The sequence below is a fragment of the Dendrobates tinctorius genome, unplaced genomic scaffold (assembly GCF_039654945.1).
Source record: "Dendrobates tinctorius isolate UK_male_01 unplaced genomic scaffold, ASM3965494v1 ptg000086l, whole genome shotgun sequence".
In the NCBI taxonomy this organism is placed as follows: Eukaryota; Metazoa; Chordata; class Amphibia; order Anura; family Dendrobatidae; genus Dendrobates; species Dendrobates tinctorius.
In genome coordinates, this window is record NW_027361754.1 from 44,291,440 (window position 1) to 44,305,977 (window position 14,538).

Genomic DNA, 14,538 nt, shown 5'->3' on the forward strand with positions numbered 1-14,538 from the left:
CAGCCAAACTGAGCAATCGTGGGAGAAAAGCCTTGGTGAGAGAGGTAAAGAAGAACCCCAAGATCACTGTGGCTGAGCTCCACAGATGCAGTAGGAAGATGGGAGAAAGTTCCACAAAGTCAACTATCACCGTAGCCCTCCATCACTTGGGCCTCTATGGCAGAGTGGCCCGACGGAAGCCTCTCCCCAGTGGAAGACATATGAAAGCCCGCATAGAGTTTGCTAAAAAACACATGAAGGACTCCCAGACTATGAGAAATAAGATTCTCTGGTCTGATGAGACAAATAACTTTTTGGTGATAATTCTAAGGGGTATGTGTAGAGAAAACCAGGCACTGCTCATCGCCTGCCCAATCCCAACAGTGAAACATGGTGGTGGCAGCATCATGCTATGGGGGTGGTTTTCAGCTGCAGGGACAGGATGACTGGTAGCAATTGAAAGAAACATGAATGCGGCCAAGTACAAAGATATCCTGGATGAAAACCTCTTCCAGAGTGCTCTGGACCTCAGACTTGGCCGAAGGTTTATCTTCCAACAAGACAATGACCCTAAACACACAGCTAAAACAAAGGAGTGGCTTCAGAACAACTCTGTGACCATTCTTGACTGGTCCAGACAGAGCCATGACCTAAACCCAATTGAGCATCTCTGGAAAGACCTGAAAATGGCTTTCCACCAACGTTCACATCCAACCTGATGGAACTGGAGAGGATCTACAAAGAAGAATGGCAGAGGATCCCAAAATCCAGGTGTGAAAAACTTGTTGCATCATTCCCAAGGAGACTCATGGCTGTACTAGCTCAAAAGGGTGCTTCACTCAATACTGAGCAAAGGGTCTGAATACTTACGACCATGTGATATATTAGTTTTTCTTTTTTAATAAATTTGCAAAAATTTCTACATTTCTGTTTTTTTCAGTCAAGATGGGGTGCAGAGTGTACATTAATGAGAATAAAAATGAACTTTTTTGAATTTACCAAATGTCTGCAATATAACAAAGAGTGAAAAATTTAAAGGGGCTTGAATACTTTCTGAACCCACTGTATATTGTAAGCAATAAGTCAAGCTTTAGGGTATGTGCACAAGTAAGCGGTTTTTTCACTTTAAGTGTTTTTACCAAATAAAACGCTTTAAAAATGCTTAAAAGAACCATCATATTCATTTTAATGAATTCTGCACTTTTTGTGCATATTGATGCATTTTTTTCCGTGAAAAAAACGCATTGCGGTAAAAAACGCAGCATGTTCATTAATTTCGCGGGAAAATCCACATTTCTAGCTATTTTCTATGAGACTGGGGACGCTCCGGAAAAAAAACGTGAGGAAGACGCGTGGAAAAAAAAGCCCGTTTTCTGGGAAGGAGTCCGGTTTTCAGTCAGGAATTTTCTGCATACGTGTGCACATACTCTTAAAATTGGCTTTGTACTTTAAAGAAAAAACAGATAAATATTTAGCTAAAATCTACATCTGGTAATTTGTACGTCAGATGTTACAAGAACGAGCCACTTTATGAAGAGTACTTGGTAAAAAGACAGTGCACAATGGCCACATTTATCAAAATGGCATAATTGTAGTCAACTTCTAAATTAGAAAGGTTATTTGGTGAAAACAAAACATCACCTATCGTGTAAGGCCGGTTTCACATTTGCACTTTACAGCATGTTGCATTTCGGCGCGCATTGTGCACCTTCAAAAGTGCGCAGCGCACGGCAAAATCCTGCTAGCGCACGGCCAGCGCACAATCTGCGCACCCTATGCTAAAGATAGGGTGCGCAGATCGCAAGCGCCCATGTGCGCTAGTAGGCGGCGATGACCGGATGGGGCGGGCAGGGAGCCGGCAGGGGACGGGGCTTAGCGGCGGCCGTGCACAGGTCGTCGCAGCGCTATAAAGCGCAAATGTGAAACCGGCCTAAGTGATAGCTTATAGTAATGAGTGAATGTCCTGGGATAAGGCGTTATCCAAGCATGTTCAGGTGCTCACAGAGTGACTTCAGTGTGCTTGAAAAATATGTTCGAGTCTCCGCGGCTGCATGTATGATGACTGTTCCACAGGTGCAACATATGCAGGGATTACCTGTTTGATAGGCAACCCCTGCATTTGTTACGGTTGTCAAACAATGAGACATGCAGCAGCGGGGACTTGAACATATTATTCGAGCAAGCCAAAGACGGTCAGTTAGCACCTGAGCATGCTCGGAAAAAACATTAGCCAAGCACGTTCGCTTATCACTAATAGCTTGTCAACCATGATGTCTGACCTCATGGATTCAGCAGATCGGTGAATTTTTATCCCTGTTGGAATGGAGCACCATAACACATGCTCAATCAATTACCCATGGGGCTGCAGAGTCCCCACTTAAGAAAATAAATGGACTGGCGTTCAGGCATTCAACTTGCTACACCATTCTAGCTGGGAATAAAAGTGCCCAGTCTTGGATAAGGGTATGTGCATGCGTTGCAGATTTAGCTGCAGATTTTTCCACGCAGATTTTGCTAAATCCACAGGTAAAATGACCTGTGTTTTACCTGTGGATTTAGTGAAGATTTCCTTAGGATTTTCTGCAGACTTTGTGAGGATTTTGCCTGCGTTTTTACACCTGCGGATTCCTATAATGGTAGAGGTGTAAAAACGTTGCAGATTCCGCACAAAGAATTGACATGCTGCGGAAAATAAACCGCAGAAAATCTGAGCGGAATTTTCCACAGAATGTGCACAGCGGATTTGGATTTCCATTGGGTTACATGGTACTGTACACCGCATGGAAAACTGCTGCAGATCCGCAGCCAAACCCGCAACGTGTGCACATACCCTAAAAGTTCCCTATTCTGTCCATCAGTGCAGCGGTTACATTCCCACCCATCTGTGTAAAGTGACAAATTTCTGAATGGATATACTTTCGTTTGATAAAGTCATCACCAATAGAGATCATTGCTAATAACTTTTACCCTGGATAAAAGATGGCACTTTTTCTACATTAGGGCCACTTTGGAGCAGACCTGGACCTTTTTCATCATGATTTAGGAAATTGTTTGCTACTTTTTAAAACAGTAGCACTTAAATGTATTTGAATCCAAACTAAAGCAGTGCATTTACACTCACTGACCACTGATCAGCTATATAGAAGCTGACCAGCAGTCAATGAATGATCCATTTAGTATTCTATGTGCAGAAAACAAGCGCTAATATGATTGTTCTGTGCAGATAGAATATCATCATTATCAGCAGCACATCACCTGTTTACACAGGACAATACTCTGCCAATACCAATGATTTTAATGCTGGCATGAACAATCCAATCACCAGGTGAATGAGTGTTTGGCTCATCGTTGTGTGACTGTTAACAAGTTTACAAAAGTCGATGATTCTCAAATGAGTGTTTGTTATCAGCTTGTTGAAATGGGCAATTATTCACATTGATTTTATTCTTCTTTACAAACTGATGTTCAAGGTGCAAATGTTTATAAGAAACTATTTTTGAGTGAAGGGTGCCAAAAAAGTGCAAATGCACTGAGTAATAAGATCAAGTGTATCCTTTCTCTCTAAATAAATTAACAGCACAGTGTGATGAAATTAATAAAATTGGTGCCTATTAGAGAAGAGTCAGATGGCTGTAGAACATGGGCTTAGATCAGAATGCAAGGTTAGAACTGGTCGCGGCTCTCCCAACCCACCCATGATAGCTTCATGTACTTCTCTGTCACTCTCAGGTTTAGAGAGCAGTCAGCCAGTTTGAGTATTGCATTGTGAGTTGTGACTCTTGCCTTAACAGACAGTGGGAATTATTTCACAGTACTGGGTCTATCACCCACATCAGTAAACTGTGGTTGCCAGATGAGAGCCCTGAGAACTGCCTCTGCCCTTCTTGCATCCTTGTCTCCTCTTTTGACTAGCCAGCCTAGTGAAACACCTCTTTACGGTGATGCACATGTGACCCAACACAACACTGACTAATCACAGGAAGAGCCACCAAGATCGGTAATGGTTCTCAGGACTCCTCTTCGGCAGCTATTGATGGTCTGGATCCTGAGAATTGATTTACACCATCTTTAGTTCTAATGGGCACAATAGTGTGCCATTTAGGCAGCCCCTGTCGGTTTACCTTTTATTATGCTGTACATGAAAACTTAGCAGACTGGGTCTTCCCATACAATTAGCCAGAGAAATAAAAGGATAGAACTTGGCAAACACTGTTTTTGGTACAACAGTGGCTTATAGACACATAAGTGTATAGTGTACTGTTGCCGACGCTGAGATTTTTTGATAGGAGATCTGACCATTTATTAATGAACCACCAGATTGAGCCAAAATAGAAAAAAAAAATCTATTGCTTTGATCTTTTCAGCATGAATGGTCTTGCAATGACATCTCAGGCGGAATGATTTTGGTTATTCATACTTAGAGGAGCACTTGAACTCAAAGACCTCAAGTGTATTTGCAGCTTGTCTCCATCGCTTGAACACAGAGCCCTTCCAAAACAAACGCCGGGTAAAATTGTAGATATGTTTTTATTCTGTTGTGTCTTCTCATTGTGTGCTCAGCAGTAATCACATTCCTGTACCTATCACGAGGCCTCCACGCTCCATCCATGATAATGATACTTTTAGAGAAGAAAACAAGTCAACTAAAACAAACGTAGCAGTTTCCCTCCTGGCCGGGTAGAAGAGACACCCGCACAGTATCCTAATGAATATTTAATGAAGGGGAAAACAGGAAGAAAAAATTCCAGCAAGTGAATTTTTGTTCTTCATGTTTTTATAGAGGCGCTAAACATTTCTCTTTGATGACTCCGCTCCCTTATCTGCTGCCAATTTCTGTGAACAGAACCCAAAGCTTTCCTGACTGCGTGTTTTGCTTTTCAAACAGTCTGATGACACCCAAGCCGTTCACAATGTATTATTTAAATATCTATGGGCATAATCCATTATTTTATACACAAGAGAACATTCATATTTAACAAGGTCCACAAAAGGTAGTGACAGGTCTTTTATTTTCTCTCCCTGGGCTCCTGTCCTTTAGAAGGCGAAAGAGAGGATAATTATAGTTGGTATCTCTTCTCCACAAGTTTAGGTCAATGAATAAACCATTAGTCTATTGTCATCCACGATATCAAGGTGAAGAGTGTATCGAGGCCATTACTATTCATCAAGTGCTTCTTTTGATCACTTTATGGGGTGGCCTAGAAAAGGCGATGTCTTACACTTGCCATGCCTATATCATTTCTATCAATTTCCATATAATGCATCTCAATCAGTGAGGCATCCTCTCCGTTGTAAGGCAAATGCTGGCAGAAATGCTTTGCCTGCCTTAAAAAGCTTGTCTGGTCTCTACACAAAAGTGAAAAGCAAGGGGAGTGATGTAAAAAAAAAAATCTGGCATACTGACCATCTTTGACGCCCCCATAGTTTCAGAGCAGGCTACACTAATGGTTTGCATCGGGATGGGAAGTAATAGCGCTCGGCTATTTGATAATCTGACTTTTGAAGTTTGTGATTGGCTGCGGTGGTCTCATAACTCAAACTGCGCATCATCGGATGTGGCTCCATCATCTGACTGTTGCAGTAAAATCCCAGGTCTTGCTGTTCGTATCTTGTAAGAATGGGAGATTGTTGCTCCCTGTGTCGATGCAGAGCACTTGAATGGCCTTCCCTCAACCTAAGGGATTTCAGCTGGTGAGTATGCACTTGTACAGAGGCTTAGCAACCCCTTTGATACAACAGAGGTTTAACAATAATACTGTCTCCTTTTGTGATTTTAATGACATATTATAAGCTGCCTTTGTGGGGCCTAAAAAGCTTTACTAAACATGTAAGTTAGGGTATGTGCACACATTGCGGATTTGGCTGTGGATTTTTCCACACAGATTTTGCTAAATCTGCAGGTAAAATGACCTGCGTTTTACCTGTGGATTTAGTGCAGATTTACTGCTTAATTTCTCCGGATTTCGCCTGCAGATTCCTATAATGGAAGAGGTGTAAAAACGCTGCGGATTCCGCACAAAGAATTGTCATGCAGCGGAAAATGAACCGCTGCAAATCTGCGCGGAATTTTCTGCAGCATGTGCACAACAGATTTGGTCTTTCATAGGTTTACATGGTACTGTACACCACATGGAAAACTGCTGTGGATCCGCAGGGCCAAATCCGCAACGTGTTTACATACCCTTATTGTGCCCCGTGCTAAGAAATTCTGTACACCATTCTGCTCCCTCAGTTAGCATGAACTGCTGCATCCCTCTGTGTCAAGAGTGCTCGATTGATTAGAGTGAGCATTGGCTGAAAATAATCATCCAGCATGCACACAATGCAACAGTCAGCACGCACGCTCACAAACTTCTCTCCTGTCTGCTGCAGCAGCTAGCTCCACTGACTTACCGAGAGAATCTGACCACACCATACTGACACTCCCGATTAGAATGGGATCAGCGTGTGATAATAGTTGACACGATTCTCTCAGATAAAAGAATCTACGGCCATCTGCCCTTACTCTGAAATCTGTGATGGAACATTGGGTTTCTGATGTACTTTTGCTATTTAAACTACTGTAATTCTGCAGGTTTAGCTATATTTAATGCAACAGTAGAACTGCAAAAATTTACAATGGCGTCTTTACAGTGGTCATCTACCCGTGGCCTTGGGGTTAGAAACAATGTTGATCATGGACAGCACATGGATGGCATCGGTTTGCTGCCCTGCACAGACCCATAGACTTGTATTGGAATTTTTTATCTACAATGTGGATCAAAAATGGACATTATTTTTAAGGACTTTGTATTCACATTTCGTGATTAAAAGACACCTAAATAAGGCTTTAAAGGGGTTATTTTGAATATTTTTTTTTTACTATGGGGCTGAGCAGTTACCGGCAGGTAGTTACTAGCTGCCTACTCGTTATGCCCTGTGATACTCTCTCCCAGCTCAGGCAGTGATTCTCCTGCTTCCTTTGACCTCCTGTCCAAAAGCAGCTCTCTCTCTTAAGGGCCTGTCACTGGTTTTGTGACGCAGCAGCGATATTGTTAGCGATATCGCTACATGTGATACCTACCTCCGACCGGCTCCCCCGCTGATTATCGCTGATCGCGCGAGAACGTCCTGGACCATTTCTCGTCGGCCACTTCCTGCTGTGGCGACGAGCGATGCGGGAGGATGTCAGGATCGCCTCGTCTGACAGGTAAGTAGCGACCCCCGACCGCTGCTATGTCGCTGGTGAGATATGCCTGTTTGGCAGCTCACTAGCGACCACTTAGCGATGCACCAGCGATCCTGACCTGGTCATATCGTGGTCGGGATCGCTGGGGCATTGCTAAGTGTAACGGTACCCTTAAGGCCCCTTTACATTTAGCGATGCACCAGCGATCCCGACGATACGACCTGGTCAGGATCGCTGGTGCATCACTAAATGGTCGCTAGTGAGCTGCCACACAGGCACATCTCACAGCGACATAGCAGCGATCTAGCGGTCATTACTTACCTTTCAGACGAGGTGATCCTGACGTCCTCCCGTCCGTGTCCACGCGTCGCTCGTCGGCGCCAGCAGGAAGCCCAGCAGGAAGTACCCGACGAGAAATGGAGCTGCGTGATCAGCGATGGACAGCGGGGGAGCCGGTCGGAGGTATCACACATAGCGATATCACTAGCGATATCGCTGCTGCGTCACCAAATCGGTGATGCTTTAGCGATATTGTTAGCGATATCGCTATGTGTAAAACCCCCTTTAGGCTATACTGTTAGGCAGCAGGGAGTCGGTTGTCAACCAGCATAATGTCAGCAGAGACACCCTGCTGACAGAGCAGGGAGTTAGAAAAGGAACTGCTCTGTAGACATGTCACAGAAAGCAGCAGAATCACCAGCAGGAGGGGTCAGTGACCACGCTGAGCCAGTAGAGATCGTTGAAGCTCATAATGGGCAGATAGTTAGCAACTACATGTCTTAAAGGACTCGTTTTTTCCCTATGGGACTAAGCATTTAAAGTTGCTTTCGTTTGGCTTCAGAAGTTTGAAAAAATTAATTATGTAGCCACGAGAAATCCCTCTGGACTTCTTGTCAGTATTACTTTTTGGTGGTTACTACAGATAGATTTTGTCTAACTGTGGAGAACCATGATGGAAATGATAAATGGGATATTACAGGAGGAAACAGATTAAATTCACCTTAAAGTTGATTGCGGTCATTAAGAAAGCTCTTCACTAAGGCCTGTTTCACACTTCCGTTTTTGTGTCCGCCAAACGGATCCGTTTCCGTTTTTTTGACGGAAACTGATGCAGACGGATCCGTTTTTAAAAAACCGGATCCGTTTTGTTGACGGATCCGCGGTAACCACTAATGTAAGTCTATGGGACAAAAAAACGGATCCTGCAAAAAAATGGCGGATCCGTTTTTTTACGGAAACCAACGGATTTTGACGGATTTGAAAAAACGGAAGTGTGAAACAGGCCTAAATTACCAATCCTTCAGCAGCCTTCCATTCAAGTGCACTCCAGAAATTGGCAGTAATTGTGCTCATGACATCCTTGACAATAATCTTCTATAGATGAATGGGAAAACGTGGATTTGATCTGCGCTGCCGAATAACTGAAGATCCAGAAATATTCACATACTAGAGTGTAGTTTATTCAATCCATTTCGAAGTACAATGACTTCATCAGGATATGCCACACACATTGACTATAATGTTCAACACACATGAGATGAGGTACATTCAATAGAACACTTGCTCTGGATGGATGGTTTGATCTACAACCAAAGACAGCCATTTCAGTATATAGAGGTGTGTAAGTATTAAGAGCTAATGTTTGAACATTATTGATGAGCAAATGTGTTTTTAAGTTCCAGCTGAAAAGTTCGGGTCCTCATTGTTTTCAATGGGATCCAGGTTAAAGTTCGGGTAAAGTTCTGCAGAGTCCACAAACCGAACTTTACAAAAATGTTTGGGTAGGGTACCAGAACCCAAACTTCCACAGGTCCCACTCATCCATAATCGTAAGCATTTATTCACACATCAGTATTTGCATTGGTGTTTGTTTACAAAAACCAGGAATGGAACTTACAAAAAAACCTATAATTGAAAGATTGACACCTGTTCTGTGGCTTGGAAGCACTCCTGGCTTTGGCTTACAAACACTGATGAAATACTGATCAAAATTACTGATGTTTGAATTAAGCCTTATGCATGAACATCACTGCTGATCAGATAGTGTTCAGTTTAGTTGTGCTACTCATCTAAATGTACATCACAGCTCTTGTACACAAGCTCTGGGGTTTTTTCTAGGTATAGATGATAAATATTTTCTAGTAAGGGCGATTTAAACCTTTCCCCTGCCCACTCGTTCAGGATTTGCTTTAGGTTGGATGCTCATTTATATACTTTAAAATATGCAATAAAAATCATTCTTTGTAATGCGAAAGGCAAATCCACAATAAAGTCTGCAAGGATGCAGGTTTTGTAGCAGATTTGTGACCAGATCTGCAGAAAGTGAAATGCCAGCTCTAGCTTGTCAAGGTAAGGAGGCTTATTCGCCGTGCAATGGTCCTCTGGGAAAATAATATGCAAATTGCCTCTTCAGAGAAAAAGAGGACTTGAACTCTATAGCGCCACCTGTTGGTAGTAGCAATCCTACAAGTCACAATCAACCCTTTAACGAGTCTTGTAATATGACTTAGGATAAAAGCCAAATCAGAATCTCAATTTGCAAACACGGTGTTTCGAGCTATTGGCTCTCGTCAGTGCAAAGTATGAGAACTGATTTGGCTAGGTGAGAGGCTCTGGACTGAGGTCTAAGGGGTAAGGTTTCTCCTTGTGGAGAGTGACATGCCAGCTCTGGCTTGTCAAGGTAAGGAGGCTTATTTGCCATGCAATGCGACTTGTAGAATTGCTACTACCAACAGGAGGCACTATAGCGTTCAACTCCTCTTTTTCTCTGAAGAAGCAATTTGCATATTATTTTCCCAGAGGAGCATTGCGCGGCGAGTAAGCCTCCTTACCTTGACAAGCCAGAGCTGGCATGTCACTCTCCACAAGGAGAAACCTTACCCCTTAGACCTCAGTCCAGAGCCTCTCACCTAGCCAAAACAGTTCTCATACTTTGCACTGACGAGAGCTAATAGCTCGAAACACCGTGTCTGCAAATTGAGATTCTGATTTGGCTTTTGTCCTAAGTCATATTACAAGACTCGTTAAAGGGTTGATTGTGACTTGTAGGATTGCTACTACCAACAGGTGGCGCTATAGAGTTCAAGTCCTCTTTTTCTCTGAAGAGGCAATTTGCAGATCTGCAGAGGAATTTTTGCAGCGTTTCAATATGGCCCTAAGGTACTTTGCTCTCCCAACCATTATAGATTATTCGAACGTGCTAATGTGCTAACCGAGTTACTTTGGCGTGCTCGAATAATATGTTTGAGTCTCTGCGGCTGCATATCTTGCGGCTGTTAGACAGCCCCAACATATGCAGGGAATGTCTTGTTAGGCAATCCATGCATGGGTTGCGACTGTCCAACGGCAGCGAAACATGCAGCCGCGGAGACTTGAATGTATTTTTTAATCACTCCAAAGTCAGTCGGTTAGCACTTGAGCATGCTTGGATAATGCCTTATCCAATCACGTATGTTCATCATCACTAGTCCATAACTGTGTGTAGTTTAACGCTGGATTCTTAGGTGAATTGAAGGTTGAAGTTGAGCTAGTAAATAACACGTTTTTGCCTTTGGTTCAGATGTGTAAAGGATTATTTTCCTGTATATCAAATCACCAAATGCTGCTGTTTGCTACAAGTCTTTTTTTTTACCAATTCAATGGTCAAGTCTGGATTAACTCTACGACTGCACAAAGCAAAACAGTCAAAGGACAGTGATTAGTGATGAGCTTAAGTGCTCAAGTTTGCAGCGCGTGCTCAGGTACGTACCGAATATCGAGGATGCTGGAGAAACATGCTTGAATCCCCTCATATTTTGCGACTGTTAGACATCCTTAAAAAAATGCCGGAATTGCCCATGTGTGGCAGGCAATTCACGCATTTCTTTGGGGCTGTCTAACAGTTGCAAAACAAAACCTGCGGAGTGGGGACTCGAGCATGTCGCTCCATTACCTGCAATATCAGTGTGTACCTGAGCACTCGATAGAAACTCAAATAGAGAGCACTTTCGCTCATCACTAATCGTGACCCCAATTTGCAAAATGAAAATGAGCACACATGAGTCGACATATTTAATGCTACAGCACGAAACTGATGGGGAGGTAAAAAATGAGCATAGGAGACGTAGGGTGACAGCCCATTACTTACCAGCACTGAGCCTCCTGTGCTCTACAGAAAGCAGGTGAAGAAGAGAAGAAAAAGAGTTATTCATATAACACACATTGATAGCAGAAGAACACATACATCACTTCTCAGATTCATGAGCCAGTGGCAGATTGTAGAATATTATTTCTTTATATTATGCCCAAAGTAAATCAGTGGAGTATTGAAAAATCAGATCTCAGCAGTCACTTTCCAGCAGGTATCCAATGGTCAATGCAGAGACTGTAATTGTTTTTACGTATTCATGCTTTAATAATAGTTTTCATTGTGCTTATTCGCAACTAGATGATGCACAGGGTTTCTAATGCAAATCTGCATAAAAGGTTGAGTATCTCCAAAATACTTTAAAGGGAATCTGTCACCCCCTGGATGATTTTGATCTATTACTATGGGCATACAGGTAATAGAATGGTTAAACTAGTCTTAGGCTATGTGCCCACGTTGCGATTTTTAAGCGTTTTTGCCGCGATTTTTGGCGCGAAAACGTTTAAAAATCGTGTACAGAACGCCCCCCATGCATTCCTATGGCATTCCGCACATGCTGTGCTAATGCTGCGCTTTTTTCCGCGGCGGAAAAAATCGCAGCATGCTCATTCTTTTGTGCGGAATCGCAAAGAATTGCCGCGATTCCGCACCCATAAGAATGCATGAGAATCGCTTACTTCCCGCATGTGGCTATGCCCACCATGCGAGAAGTTAAGTGTCTCATGTGCGGTTGGAACCCACGGTGTGGAGGAGAGGAGACTGTCCTCCAGGCCCTGGGTACCATACCCCTGTAAAAAAAAGAATAAAAAATAAAAAATCGGGGTATATTTACCTTCCGATGTCCCGCGCTGCATTCCCGGCCTAAGCGTTCCCAGTAATGCGTTCCCGATTTTTTTTATTTTTTTTAGCATTTTTAACATTCTATCTTTTACTATTGATGCCGCATAGGCGGCCTCAATAGTAAAAACCTGGTCACACTTGTCAAACACTATGTTTGACGAGTGTGACCAACCTGTCAATCACTTTCCAAGCGATGCTTCAAATCGCTTGGAAAGTGCTTGAATATCGCACATGAAAATCGCGGCAAAATCGCGATCATAATCGCGGTAAAATCGCGGTGAAATTTCTGGGAAGGAGTGCGGTTTTTAGTGAGTGTTTTAAAACGCTACGTGTGCCCACAGCCTTACTTGTATGTCTCATAGCTGTGGTGTGGATCTCGAGAAATCAATTTCTAATATTTTATGTTAATGATTTCTTCCAGGTTCTGGGCGTGCAGTGCCTGTAAAAAATCTCTGCCTCCTCTCTTCATTATAAAGGTAGCACCCTCCCGTCAGACTACACTAGCCTGTCCAGCGCTGTAATCCTGCGAATGTGCCATGCACGCGCACGGTTATGCAAACCATGTCCACCCTTGTATGGGCAGTGTCTGCATTGATATTCTGCGAAGGCGAGGAAGATCAATGCAAACAAAGATCGTTCAAGGGTTGACAGATTCCCTTTAAATAGGTAATAGCAATAAAGTCACTGCACACAACTTATATTAACTGGAAATGTCACTTTTAGCAAACAATCTTGTAAAGCAAAGCTACAATTTATTACTTTTTGTTCAACTACATGTAACAGCAGCACTATAAGGCTATGTGCATACTGAGTGTTTTGACAGTATAATGAATGACGCTTTTTAAGTACAAACCTCTTCAGGAAGCACTTCTTCTTTGGGGAGTTTTCCTGAGAGCTTTTAAAGAGTTTTGGAAGAGTTTTTTTTTTCCTTAAGTAGTTTTTAGAGCCTTTTGATTGAGCAGTGCTTAGTTTAGACATATTGCATCACTACAAAGATGTAACGCGCCAATATATTTCGGTTTTTTTTGTTTGCCAATCAGGCATATTTCAAAACCTGAAGTGGAAAAATAAAGCTTAAAAGACTCAACATATAAACATCCAAGTTATTTTTTAAGAGTTTTTACAGGTGCTTTTTTTTATAATTCAACCTGCTCCGATTAACTCTTAAAACAACTCCAAGTGTACATGTAAAAAATAAAGACCTGCCTTCAAGATGGTTACATAATGATGAAGATTGATAAGTAAAAGCAGAGCCCATATCCTGTTATACTGACCTGAAAGAATAAATGGAAACTTCAGAACGTAAAACCAAGAAACTACAAAAGTCCCTACTGAGATTCCTTGGACACATCTTTACTTGTTCTTACTGCCATTTCCTATTTAGAAGCATTTTCTGATCATATGTTTTATTATTGTGTAACTGAATCCCTCCTTCCTGATTCTGTTTTGCCAAATGAAAGCTTTATACTTGTGTGAAGTATGTGGGAAAAGCAGCCACATTGATGCTTCCGAGAAATGCAAGGGTCCAGGTTTATTACTATGTGACTATTCAATCTTGCTGCTCTGGATCATACTGCTTCGCCCACCTTCCTCTCCTTAATGTTTCCCGGTTAAAGGTCAATTTAGGACAGCCACATGTAGTTTCAAGATACTGTAATTATGATGAAATGTACTGATTTTGAAAATCAGAAATTGATCCTATACAGATAACTTATTGATCGGGAGGGTCTGACCGCTGGGACCCGCACTGATTGGCAAAATCTTTATCCCCGCAGAGGAGAGCAGCAGTGCACATGCGCAACCTTTCATCCTTTATTGGGCTGCAGAGTAATCCCATAGAGCACAGCTTATTAAAATTTTCAGTCATTCTTAAGATACTAACACTTTTCTTTCATCAGCATGTTGCCTTGGAGACCGACCATCGCTGCTCAACAGCAGGACATGCAGAGTGCTTACCATCTCTTTTCTAACTTGTATCCACAGGTTTAAGCTTGACAGTAATTGCTGCCTCTTAAATCCAGCTAGCTTCAGCACAGTGCATGCAAGCAATGCAGAAGAAGGTGGTCGGTCTCCTAGGTAACAAGCTTTAAACAAAAGTGTTAATATCTCAAGAACGGATACAAATTTTAATAAGGGATAAATTGCTAAAGTGCTTGTTTTTTCAAGTACTATCCAAATATATATATATCTTTGAAGAATGGGAATCACCTTTTAAAATCCTATTGATTTACCAAAGAGAAACTTTATCTAGCCCTGAATTCCCCTTCAGCAGTCAAAATGTAGTGGTCCATGATAACATTGCAGTAAATAGCAATCAATTCAAAAAAGCATGGCTCTACTCTGCCAAAATAAAAATTGCTAGCAGAGAGCTGCTCTCTTTTCGGACTCATGAAAGGGGGTAAAGATTGGGAGTGCCTCATTCATG

At 42.4% G+C, this 14,538-nt stretch overlaps 1 protein-coding gene across 10 annotated transcripts in view; it reads right to left on the reverse strand.

The window, feature by feature from the left end:
• The window catches only part of AGRN (agrin), a 719,629-nt gene that overhangs the window by 485,869 nt on the left and 219,222 nt on the right, over nt 1–14,538 (reverse strand). For 6 of the 10 annotated variants that reach the window (XM_073585332.1, XM_073585329.1, XM_073585334.1 and 3 more), the window contains exon 3: nt 11,274–11,294. The exons of the other annotated variants lie outside the window; for them this stretch is intronic. In XM_073585332.1, the coding sequence (XP_073441433.1) occupies nt 11,274–11,294 (21 nt within the window). The remainder of the gene's footprint in view (nt 1–11,273; nt 11,295–14,538) is intronic. 10 annotated transcript variants of the gene reach the window in all.